Raw genomic sequence first — 13557 nt, 5'->3', positions numbered from 1 at the left:
GCAAAATCCTCAAAGATAAGTTTACTCTTTTTGACAATTCCACAGTTTGCAGAAACTAAGGCTAACTTAAGAAGCAATATATTTCAAAAAATTCCTATATCTACCTCAAGAATATTTTTAATATATGCATGAAAAATTAACTTTATTTCATATGAGGCTCAATTAATTAAAATTTGCATTTAAATTGCTTTATTTCTGAGGAGAAATTTTCAAGAAAACTGTGATGTAAGTAACAAATAGAGAGACTACATAAATACATTTAAAGCAACTCTTGCTTTATAATCTAAAACTGCAGTCATTTCACAAATGACACTATTGGGAAAGGTGTCTTACTTTAGGCACTGCATTTTTATAGCATACTTGCAAAATATTTTTTTTCAAAACTTATGTGTTAATAACAATATTTTTCCATTTTTCTTTTTAATCATTTGAATCAATCTGTGTCATACATGGAAAATATTGTCAATCCATGTTCTAATAATATTTGTTGATTCCTACTGCCATATATGTTTAACTATTAGCCCAAGATTCTCTGGACTGATAAAATGCCCATTTGAGCCCAAGATAACATTGAAAGTCATATTATGATTTTGTGCATTACATGAGTGAAATACTACAATCATAAAACAGTTTACTCCTCCTCAGGGAGAAAACTATGTTCTATCTTTATTTTGTTTTAATTGATGAATGGTAGAAAATACACTAAATCTGTTACTGGAAAGAAATGTGTTTCATTTTTAATCATTAATATCTTTCTTTTTTATTATGAATATTATTTTACTCAGGGAAACCACTTCACTTTCAGGAAAGTACTACATTCATACCTCAAACTCAGTGTACTTTTATATTAATCATGAAATATTTGTCACTTTTTCATAATTTATTGTGACTAGTAAAAATAACTGAAATATGATCTAAAGCAATCTCTCAAAAATTAATGTAATGAAAACTCTGAATGTTTTAGGCGGATTAAAATTGTCCACATTGTGCATTCTTAAAACTAAATTTCAGTTCAAGACTTATTGATTTTATGATATTGTTCTTCTACTAAAAAATCCCTTTCAGACTTTCATTCTTCTATTTGCAGTATCTAACAGTTTTTATATCCTTAGAATTCAAGCTCTTTTGATTCCAGATTTCCTCATGTGGTGAAGCAAACTTAAGTAACATTGTATGTTCTCCTTTCTCAGAGCACTTTGCCTTAATAAGGGATGAAGAATGTGCCCTATCCCACAATTAGAATTAAGACAGTAAACCATGGCTAGTAAACAAAATGTAAAAAAATGTTTTTTCTAAATATATTAAAAATATTTAAAATGTCAACATTTTTAAGGTTTATTCCTGTTCTGATGGATTTTTATTGTTACATTTACTGTAGCAGACTTTTTACAGTAATATGTCATTCTGCCATCACTACAGATTAATAACAGCAGATATCATATGATATAAATATGGATAATTTTTACAGCAAATCTTATGCCTCAATGTTTAACATATTACGTTTTTAGTTACATTTTAGAGTATGTTATGAAAGATGGTGAAACTAATTTTTAAAAAGGATAAAAGATTACTTACTATTTTAAAGAATTACACACAACCTATCTGGTGATTATATTACAGAAGTAAAAAGCAACAACAACAAAAGAAAGGTTTAAGTGAGTTTGTCAAGGGAATGTCCCCTGTAATTAGCTAGTATTTATAGCCTAGACTCTGAGGTATGATTCCACTCACAATAAGAACTCAAAAGCTATGGTTATAGGGATATTTTTCCCCATTTCCCTAAGTTCTAAATATGTTTTATCTATTGAGAGAAATCAAGTCTCATAACACAACAAAACACTGAACAACATGTTTCAATTTAAAACACTTTAAATATAAGAACGTGAATAATTCCCCTGGGGAACAGAGGGAGATTTTGTTTCTTACTTTAAAGAATAAATGATGGTATTTTATGAGTAAAAGTACATACCCCATTGGGTGGAGAGGAAATCCATTCCAACTCTGTTTGTTGTGCTTTAGAATCCAGCAGTAGTACTGAAAAAGAAAGTTTTATTTCCAAATGTTACATGAAAAATTTAAACATATCTGTAAGCATTTTAATATGAAATTTTTAATATGATTACCATTATATGATTTATGATATTCAGATAATTATTTATATAAATGAATGATGGAAAGAACAGCTACTTTATAAAAGTATACTCTACTTTCTGAAGGAAAAAGGATAGTAAATACTAGCATATTATTTGGTATTCTTTAATTAAAAATATTAAAATAAATTTTAAGACATAAAAATTAACAGTAAAAAAATTGAAATGTGATACACTTACTGTACAGCAACTGCATGTTATAGTTTTATAAACCACTGAACTCTTCAGACTTTCTCAAATACAACAGCATGAATATAACAAGGTGTAATTCCCATATTACCCTTCAGTCAGTCACTAATTTATAATATTCTGCAAACTGTACTTCCTACTCTCTCCTGAGAATTGGAGTTTATTAAAAAAAGAAACTTTTCAGTGTTTTCTCTCTTCCCAAAATAACTTATACATACCAAAACTGTTAAGCAATATTACAAGAAAAACAAATTGACTAATATCTACAAGGCACATTTTTTAGTTAATCAAACATCAGCTTGGAGTACTTTTTTAGATTTCTGAATATTTCAATTAGCAAATTCTCAAAATGGTATATCTAAACTCTGAACTGAATTCTAAAACCAGTTGTATTCCACTTTTTCCTATCAAAAGGTATAGTGCAATTAATTTAATATTTGTAAAAGCATAATAAATATTGTGAGTAGAATTCATAGTATAATGCATTAGAATGTTATACATTGATACACATCATATTTCCAATTTGATAATTTTATTGCATTTTGGTCAGTTACTCTTATAAAGACAACTCTTTGGATCAAACTGGATTCAGAATTACATAAGTTAATGGATTTAAAAATATTTATCTGACTACTGTATTTTGGCAAATTCATTAATTTGGTCAGAAATCATACGAACGTATGTTTTGGGGTATGTAAATATACTTAACGTTACCCCTAGCAAAATGTTAAAATTTTGACTTAAAAATATGTAGTTGAATGAGCTTTTTAAATACTGAACAATTCTCAATCACTAGAGGGAAAGTGTGTACTACTTGAAAGGTAATGAAAACGTGTTGAGAAAACAAAGGAGCCCTTGATTATGTGTTCAACTGCTTCACACACGTCAAAGTTATTTCCCGTAACTGAAGATAAGACATAGAGACATCAGTTTTTGTTTCAGTGTTTTACACTTAAGACTGTCAGGGAGTCTATGTCTCAAAAAAAAAAAAAAAAAAAAAACCCTTAACCACAAACATTCGACTTCCTTTCAATTAGGAAACACTCACACACTTAGAACATATCAATCTGTATTTCCATTTGTCACCATTAACAAATCGTTGGATTAGTGAATTTAAGTGAAAAGTAAATTTTAAAGTTTATTTGTACCCTCAGCAAGAGAAATGAAGCACAAGGAAACTATGGGTTCCTGATATCTTCTTTTGAAACTGTTTGTTTCCCACTAACAATAGACAACTGGATTCAAAATCCAGGTGACCTTCTCGGGTGGTTTGGGGGAATGAAATTAACATTGCGATTATCCTTTACTGCCATAGCCATTTCATCACCCCTCAGATCAGCCCACTGGTGGGAGCAAAGGGCCACAGTAGGGTGGTGATGACAAACAAGAGAGCAATCAACATATCAAAACAAAACAACAACAACAAAAAATCGACCACAGAGCTTTTAATCAGAAGCAGCTCTCAAGTGATCGGTATATCATTTCCCCGGGTCCACTCTCAGGATAAACCCCAAGTGCGTGCTTTATCCTTTCTGTTGGGAGTACCAAGAGCTATCCTCCCTTATCTCCACGGAGGCGCATCCCCGCAGCCGATCCGGACGCGGGACACAGGTTCAGGGCTGACTAGCTCCCCAACCTGCCCGCGGGCCGGCGTGGGTGGGTGCACGGAAGCTAGAAGCAAGCGCGCCGGGACCCAGCCAGTCCAGGGCTGCGCGCCGGCAGCGGTGGCTTGCCGGGGGCGGGGCGGGGCCGTTGGCGGGGCGGGGCGGGGGCTCGAGACCGGCGCGCCAGCCGCGCCAAGCATCCATTAGGCTTTCGCCAGACCTGGGCACTCCAGGGAGCCGGTGGCGCCCTTGCTCCAGAAAGAGCGGGGAGCAGGAGAGACGCTTTCGGGAAGCGTCTCCTCTGAGGGAACAGTGGCGGCTACATTTACAGAAAAGAAAAGCAGCAGCTGCACTTAGCTTCCAGGCGTCAGACTGACTTATACCCGCCCTTCCAGTAGCGGGAAGGGAAACTGACCTCCGCGAGAGAAAGTGCGTGGGGAGAGTAGAGGCAGGGGGGTCCCTTTTATTCTTACAGCCACTTCGAACCATCCTAGAGACTGAATATTTGCTCGAGGCGCTCTTGGCGCTTACCCCTGTGTGCCACGACGCCGCGGGCCACCTTGAAGCTAGTTCGCTCCCAGAACGCCAGCTCTTGATCACCACTGAGCACGGGGAGCTTAGAGAAGTCGGGCGCACTTGCCGACCACCCACCATAGAGCAATCCCCTCCACCGGTCTTAAACATCTCACTCCTGCATTTAGAAAATGCAGGCTCCTAGAATCAGAATCCACTCCACGTAATTTGCACCCAGAAGAGCCAAGTGAGCGAGACATTCTGGCTGCAGGAACCTCTCCCCCTAGTGATGCAGTTATTTATAGCTCAAACTCCTGCTGGAGTCTGTGTGTGCTCGCGCGCTGGTCTTTGCCACGGCGGTGTAAACTTTTCCTCCGGTCCCGCTACTCAGAAGGAATCACGACAAGGAGACAGGGCTTCATGTTTCTGATCACTAATGTTAAAACAATCCAAATGTGGATTTTAGTGTGTATGGATGTATTATTATTTGTATTAGAGGTCGGTCCCTTCGCAAACACATAACCATTAGCTCAGAGGCAAGGTTTTCTCTCAATGGATTCAGCGCCAACAGAGAATGCAGATGTGCAGACTGGGGTCACAAGGTCAGGCTATTTGAAAGAGTAGAATATGGCACTGGGTTGGGGGGGGGGGTTCAATGAACGAAGAGGAGTGCACGAAGAAAATAAAAAAGCAGCACCAAATCACTCAGTTTTCAGGAATAGAAATAGCGAGGACCCATACTACTCCCCTTCTTTATTACCACCATGACCTAAATCCAACAGATTCTTGCACTTCACACTTCAGAAACAAGACTAGTTCGCTAGCCTTGTTATTCGTATTTTGCTTAAAATACACACACACACACACACACACACACACATGGATATGGCCTGGAAGATGGGGTTGGGGGTTGTGACACTGATCAGAAGCAAGACACTTCCATTGACAGGATTTATTTTTCCTCAGCTCCAACTACAGGCACGGAAAGGTATTTTACCTTTTGTCAATGGTTCAAAGACGAAGGAAAAATAAAAATAATAACTATACACAGGCGTGTCTAGCTGGCCAAATGAAACCTGATCTTCCCACAAGAACTAACCCTAGATCTTCCTCAAGGTTTGGCCACTTGTACTGCAGGACTCTGGGTCAAATGATTGGAGACTTCTAATCACCCAGCGGCATCTCATTACAAATTGCACAGCTCCAGCCCAACCCCTGCATCCCATCCCTACAGTGCCCGCTGGGCTGCCGCTGCCCTACGGTCGCTGGGCCCCGCGCGCTTAGCGCCCTGAATGGAGACATCCCCGCCCGCCGGGTGCGGGGCGCACCCGCCCCGCTTCACCTTCTAGGCGTTATTGTTCCGCGCAGGCGGCCGAGCGCCAACCGCAGGCCCGCGCCGCCTCCACCGACGCAGTGAGCACTTCATTAGTAACCCGAATGTTCGGAGCTCACAAAAGTCTCAGGCACTCTGGGAAGGCTCCAGGCTCCCGCCGCTCGCTGGAGGGCTGGTGTGAACGCTAGGAGCTGCGCTCCTCAGTCTCCAACCCAACTCTGGCCGCAGCTCCCACAGGAGGTGACACAGTGAGAAGGGAGAGGAGGAAAGGGGTGAAAGGAGAGCTGTGACCCGCCCGAGGTCCTAGGGAATGAGCTCACCGGCCGTCCCTTTCACCCCACCCCTGCACCCTCCAAAGCCGCTTCTGCCCTCCGGACTGCCAGTGCTTGAAATCTCGCTCCCACCGGATAGACGGCCCCGGGCACGGGGCTGCAGGAGGTTGCAGCAATACTGGCTAGCTGCCTGCCAGTCCTCCAGGAGCTGCCTGAGCGGTGAGGGGGCGGAGAGCCGGCGGGGGAGGGTCGACCGGCGCCGGAGGCGCGGCCGGCAGCGCCGCGGATGAGCCGGCTCGTGCAGGTAGACAGCTAAATAAATAAGTCAGAACAAACTTTGCTTTCCCATCGCCTTACCTTCCTTCGCAGCCTGCGCCTCCCCCGTGTGTGCAAAGCGGAGCAGCCAGATGTAGCATAAAATAATCCATGAAGGGTACCGAGTTTGAAAAACCATGGTGCATGAGCAGGTTTTATTTTAGGTTTCAGTTATCTTGAGTCGCAGCTTTTTAAAATGCTGTTTACTCCGAAGTGGGTTTCTATTATTATTACTGCGCTCCTTGCATCGATTCCCCTTCTCGGTCCCAGGCCGGCTGCTCCACGTTTAGATTTTTTTATTTCCCCCCCTCCTGTTCGCACCGTGTTTGCTGCCTGCAAGTCTCCGACTGCAGACCGGCCGCTTGCTCCACACTCCAATAATATCAATTAGGGGGGAGGGGGCGGGGCTCCGATCCGAGAGCCTCCGCCACTCTGACTGAATGGCAAGCACAGCCGGCCTGCCAGGAGGCGATTCCCAGGGCCGAGGGGCGGGTCCCAGCGAAACGGCAGCCTCAACCTCGGGGGCGGAGTCCGAAGCATGAGCCAATCGGCGCAGAGCGGAATCAGGTTGCGGGTCCAGGATTCCCTCCAGGTTCTGGCTCTGCTCGCGCTGGATGCTCGGAAAGGGAGGATGAGGATGGCAGCCGACTGGTGTGCGGCTGTGGGCGCTATGCTTTTAGCAACAGCAGCTTTTTGTGAAGCCGAATAAGTCGAAAATAACGCTCCCAATTTACAATCCTGTCCATAGCTCTGCTCCTCGTGGTTCTTTAGAAACCAGACGCAAAGCCAGCCATCTCTCAGCTACCAAGCGTGGAGCCCGGACAGTGAAATGAGCTGTGCCTTTAAATAAAGTGTCTTTTACTTTTTTGTTCCAACCTCCGCGAGTCGGGTAACTTTGGTTTTTGCCATTTTTGAAAAGTTTAGATTTTTCTTTTTCTGTTACTTCAAGGGCAGTCAACTTGGGGCACTATCCCCCCCCCCCCCCCCAACACACACACACATACACACAATCCCTGGAAGACTGAAAGTACCCAAATGTATTATGTTTAAACAGTGTTTTCAAGAGTTTGCAACAACCCTTGGCAAAAGAAACAGGCATAGAGAAAGGAAGTCTTTTGTTTTAAGCTTCCCTTCATCTCCGCCCTATCGTTTCACAATAGTTGGTTGACTGAAGTGGGACATTAAGAAGGAACCTTCACAGAATTCTGTATCATTTTTCTTACATCTTTATAATTTTCTGAGGTTTTTCTTGGATTCTTCCACTTTGATCATTTCCCATTTCGCTGCATAAATTATTCTTAATTTTAAAGAAAGTTGCCATGTATCAAATCCATAAAGCCAGACCTTGATTTTTCTCAAATATTTACTGTTTTCCGTAATTATGCTATAATTATTCTGTGAGTATGTTTCAAAAGAAAACTGAGAATAAAAATGTAACCATTTCCAGTTGAATTCATCCAACCCGAACAGAAAGGATAACTGCCTAGAGAAATCTGTTTTCCATTATATAGTTTTGGACACTTTGCATTCAAGAGGTGGGTAATATAATAAGAGAAAGAACTTTAAAACTTTAATTGCCAAATCATCAGTTTTAAAAGTCATAGAGTAATTTGATCATATGTTTAAGTTGAGCATCTTTTTATTTCTTATTCTATACTTCTTCCTTTAAAAAAATTCTCATTCATTCATTATTTACCTTTATTTCTGAAGACACAAAGTTTGATCCTGTCTAAGACTCCAAACTCTTCCTATCTGACTTATTTACAACCATAAACTAAATTGGGTTATTTTTGGTATGTATACTTAAGATTTCTCAGGAATTACAGTACACTGACTTTTTTTTTTTTAATGGTAAATCGTCTCTGTAGTTGTTAGTTGCCTACTAAATTACACAGAGGAGAGAAATAAAATTTCCTCTCTAACCTCTTTGAGTCTGCACTTTATTTTTTAAATGTTACATGTTCCTAGCCATTACACCTAGTAAATATTTTAGAAAATATAATAAAAGCATCTCAAGTGCCTTTTGAAAGATGCATAGAAAATGTAAACCACTTAATAGATTAATCTTGAAAACAGACAAAACAATATAGGTATAGCACACTTGTTAGAAGATGAAGCACAAATATACCCAAATAGTGTCAAAATTATAAGGTAAAACATTAGAGTTAAAAACATAGATTTCCATGCATAGATTTTAAAATGCACAGAACCACGAACTCCCAAATATTAAACCACTTCTAATAGTCAAAATAAATTCTCCAGGACTTGAGCACTTCCCCTGGGGTCTCATCCCCACTTCTTAAAGTGACACTAAGGTAGCCTTTAAAGTTTAAAATATTCCTTTTATCTATTGAATGACTAATACTCAGTGATGTGAATACAAATACTCTTCCATTAAAATCAGAAAACAAGTAATATTTTTTTCTTCTCTGATGATTATGAGTGGTATAGGGCGTCTCCTTATTGCTTCCCCTCTCTGTCAGACATAGGGGCATGTGCAGACCCAATTTTATTTTTAGAGACAAGAAGCTTCTCATTAACTATACATGTGCCAGGCTGCTGACTGTTCTCCCTGCAGAACTGTACAATAATATGCAGTTTTACATTTACCAAACACCTTTCTTTTGTAGTGTATCAGCATATTGATAAGGAAGTCACAGCATTTGATTAAAAAATGACAGTCGAGAAGAGATTGTGTATTATACAATATTATGCAACATATGTTTTAATGTACAAACATATACTGTATTTGATTAGCAGTAAAGCATATAAGTCTATTTCTACATAAAGCCACTGAAGTAAAAAAATAGCAAAATTGTTTCAGATTTTAAAGTAACAATGGTGAATTTCTCAAATCAATTGGAAAAAAACTTTATTTAGCTTGATATCTATTTTATGCATAATATTTCTAGAACAAATTTGAGAAAAGTAAAGTGTGTATAGGTTTAAGTTGAATTAAAAAATAATCAGTTTTCTTGAGTGGTACCAAATGATGTAAATAACCAACACAAGTGAGATAAACCATAAATTCTGAAAACAGGTTTCAGTCTTTATGTATTCATTGTACAATGCAATTCAAAAAGTCAACATGCACTTAGCAAATTTTAAATGAATGAAAAAAGAGTCTAAAACTAAAATATTTGTATGTATATCTCCTCCTTTATAACATCTATCATAAAATGCATTGGAATGAAAAAAAAAATACCTGTCTTCTGATGCAAGGAGTATACTTCCAATTTTTATATCCTTTGTGTTATACAGTTACTACTAATTACACATAAATGTACATTTGTGAAAATAAATTGGTAAATTCAAGATATCCCTCCCAAATGAAGGTACAGCTGCTATTTTCTTTTAACTTATTATAATAACACGAATATTCAGCATACTAGTACCTCTAGGAAATATCCTCTGATTTTATCACAGAAATAGTTATTTAGAAGTAAATTATAATAACTTCAGGGAGTAAGTTCTATGAATTTTCAAATAAAAGAACAGGCTGTGTGTGTGTGTGTGTGTGTGTGTGTGTGTGTGTAGTAATGTGCTTTTACAGGGTAAAGAAACAACTGGAGATTTCAGCAAGTTACAAATCCAAGGCTCTTAAAGTAAACAGTTAACAACAACAACAATGAAACCAAAGGGCTGTTTCTCAACCTACTACTTTGGTATTTTCTGTCTAAATACATTTATAAATGTATTTACAATGTGAAAATGCAAGTTCATCACAGAAAAAGGGGTAATTTAAACTGAATTACGAAAAGTACTATGTAGAATAAACTAATTATAAACAGAAAAGAAACATTATGTCTCAGTTAATAGATATTATATAAAATATTGGGTTCTCTACTTGTGAATTCAGTCAACATGTAAGCAATCTTTCCACTGTGCAGAAAAATCATTTACATATTTACATTAGCATGATTTATGTACTGTATATAAAATATTTATTTGCAGTCTAATGTAAGAATTGTATAAAAGCTAAACTCAAAGATATAGTAATAATTTCACTTATTTTTCTCAGCTTCAGATTTTGCTAATAGTACAGGAAATCAGAAATCAGGAATCAAATAAAAATAGTCATGACCGTATTTTGTGTCCTTATGAAATTCCACTTACTTTTGTAAGGTCAGATATGTGGGAAAAAGATCAGAATATTATTATCATAACTGTTCAACTGCAATTGTTTGGTTGATTTAAGATAGCTTAAACAACTAAAAGTATTATCTTGATAAAAATTGTAAGAATTCCCTTCAAATTTCCTTTCAAATTTTCTGATCACTTAAAATATCAAGTGTTGACTCAAATGAATTTTATTATTGGATTGATATTAAAAGACATGAAAATGACAGGGGAAATGTGGCACAAAATACTCAAAATCACTTAACTTAAATTTACTATTCTTAATAATTTCTTTTTTCAAATTTGATTTTGCCTGAGAAGGTCCTTTGTTTCCAGTACCTGCACTAATTTTTCCATAAATTGTCAGTGCTTATAAGAAGACCTGGATTAAATTATTCAAATCACTTCTACATGCTTTCAAGTTTTCTAGTCTTTCCATTTTTCAATTCTTAATCCAGTGGTATTTTAGGTGTCAAGAGATCTGTGATGATTCAGTGACCACCAGGGGGCACCAGACTTCTGGGTGGCCCAGCCAATCAAGAGCATACTAAATAAGGGTGAGCTAATTATGGAATTGTGTATCTGTGCATACATGTATATGTATGTACATATTGTGAATATATAATATTTAATCTCATTGGCCCTTTTGAGTTTCTTATCCTCTCTGTATTTATGCCCACCTGTTAAAAACTGTATGAAAATTATGATATAACTACTATGTTCTAGAGGCTAAAATCCGAATGAGCTCAAAGGCACCTACAAAGGTAAAATATATTTCAGAAAAGTTCTTTTGAATTTCTTAAGTAAATATACGAAGAATTCTGAGTTTCCAGATAGATCTCAGCTATTATCTTCCTCTCTGCCTACTTATCCCAAAGTATTTTACCCTGGAAACAGGGTCATACAGGTTTGGAGCTAGCTCTGGGACTGGTCCATTCAGAGAATCCAGAGTTTTTACACATTCTCTGAATTTCCCATAACTCTCTATCTTGAGGAATATTTTAGAGACCACTTCTCATCCTAGTCTTCTGATCTAATTAATACTAAAACTTAAATTATGTCAAAATCGTCTGAATAATCTCAAAGCATTTCACAAGTCCAAACAATAAGGGTTTCTATATATCATACTAATGTAGAAGTATTTGTGTTATGGAGAAATAAATGCATTAATGGTCTCCCCTGCTTGCGAAATTTTAAAGCTACTGCATCATCTCCAGGGAATAATTCTATATAGTGCCAAAGATGGTGCCTCATAACACCTTTTGACTTGACATGTAGTTGTTCTTTCTGAAGAAAGTAGACAAATTTGTTTAGGAGACAAGGACCTCCCTAGGAATAGAGAACCCTGATCCAATCCCACTTGAGTTTCAACAATATTATAACCTCCAGAAGATTAGGGTGGTTCTCTAAAATTAGGGCGGGCTGAGAATGATGAACACTCGAAGAAGTGCTCATTCTCAGGAAAGAAAATTCTGAGCTAAAGTTTCATTGGATGACGACATGTGCCTAAGACTTAAAGGCCCTTTAAACCCAGCAACCCAGCCATGGTCTTTGTGCTGATTATGTAAATATGAATGAAAAGAAATGTCTGTACTGTTTTGGTTCAAATGTGGAATGGCATTACAATGGGGAGGGACCTACCAAATAAGATATCCTTCTGGAAATATTGTGTAAAGGCAATTTTCAAAAGTTATACAGTATGACAGGGATCAAAAGTAGAAAGTTAGTACTACACTGAAGATATGAAATCTTATCCCTTTGCACTGAGTATGCTCCCCAGGTTTCTTAGACAATTAAGGAGAGGAATAAAACCTCAGAAGAAAGATGCTAAGTTTTCCCAAATTTGGACAAGCCAACTTTAAAAATATGAGTAACTATATTTTTCCTTAATGATGTGAGTCAATCATTTACAAATTCAGAATCTGAAGAACCTAATATTTCAGAAGGAGACTACTGACCTCAATTCGAAAATAGGGCTTTCAAGCATTTACTAAGTGTTTAAAAAGTCACTGGGCATATCAGCAGATAAATAAAGCATACCCTTTACTCAAGAGACATAACACCTATCAGGTTGTTTTTGTGACCAACGTTTCCTTTTAGAAACAGGAAGCAAAAACAGGTAATCTGCCAGTTCTTCTGTGTGTTGATTTTGATATTATCAACAGTGATAATATCTTCTTAATCACTCTATTGACCATAAGTCACAAGATGATTTAGTGTACATTCTAGATTTTGTCATCTGGCTTATCTAAAGTTGTTATCTTTTCCCCTCTTTCTACTCAGATCACAGAGAAAATTCGTGAAATTTTTCAATCCATCTCATATTCTCTGAGGTCATTATTATCATTGTTGGATTTCATAGGTATCTTACAGAAAAAGCAACAGAAGTAAACTGGCACATTCTCTGGCTAATTTTAGATTGATGAAATGACTGAGTTCAATCTCCTTTTAATTATTTTAATATTTACCAGTCACTCTTTCAGCAATTGTTTAACAGGAAGGCTTTGGTGGCAAAGTCTATAAAATTTAAGACATGACAAACGTAGCAGAAATTTGCCTCCTTTAAGGATAGATGATAACCATAAAAGACATTTATTGATCCCACAAGTACAATGTAAGGAGAAACCATGTTGTATTCCAATGAAGAAGGACAGGACCTCCTAGGAGAGTTTTCTTGGATTTCAATTTGGATTTAATTTTTCTTTACTCATCACATCTCTCTCTTTAACAATTTGTAGTATATTTGCATATCCCTTTGAGTTAAACTTTGGAAAGTGCAATTATTTTCCTAGTTTGAAAAGTTATAATAAATGCATATTTTAGGTGATTTTTGGAAAATGCCTTGAATCATCATATTTGAAAAAATCATACTTGTGTCCATTTTATATAACTAATTGTTATGACTCAATCACTTAAACTTATTCTCAAGGGTATAAGACAAGGTTGTAAAGAAATATTTGATGACAAGTAAAGAAGTAACAAGCTTAAAATCAATGCTATAAGTCTGCTTATTCAAATACCTCAAAATATGAAAAATGTTAACAAAAAATGTTCTATTCAGC

General features: G+C 37.4%; 1 protein-coding gene across 7 annotated transcripts in view; it reads right to left on the bottom strand.

Moving 5' to 3' along the window:
- Epha7 (EPH receptor A7) overlaps positions 1-6818 on the bottom strand; it is a 182128-nt gene extending 175310 nt beyond the window's left edge. For 3 of the 7 annotated variants that reach the window (XM_046431232.2, XM_046431223.2, XM_046431240.2), the window contains exons 1-2: positions 6419-6818; positions 1970-2034 (exon numbers count right to left, since the gene is read on the bottom strand). In XM_046431232.2, coding sequence (XP_046287188.1) covers positions 1970-2034; positions 6419-6515 — 162 coding nt within the window. In that variant the 5' untranslated portion in view covers positions 6516-6818. Of the gene's footprint in view, positions 1-1969; positions 2035-5798; positions 6198-6418 lie in introns of those variants that run through there. The other 4 variants (XM_046431215.2, XM_046431246.2, XM_058575605.1 and 1 more) reach the window with 2 other exon arrangements.
- Between the last annotated feature and the right edge of the window lie 6739 nt (positions 6819-13557).

Source organism: Marmota monax, unplaced genomic scaffold (genome assembly GCF_021218885.2).
Source record: "Marmota monax isolate L192 unplaced genomic scaffold, Marmota_monax_Labrador192_F-V1.1 WCK01_AAM20220418_F8-fsc00013, whole genome shotgun sequence".
NCBI classification, from domain to species: Eukaryota; Metazoa; Chordata; class Mammalia; order Rodentia; family Sciuridae; genus Marmota; species Marmota monax.
This window is presented reverse-complemented; position numbering and strand designations above follow the sequence as displayed.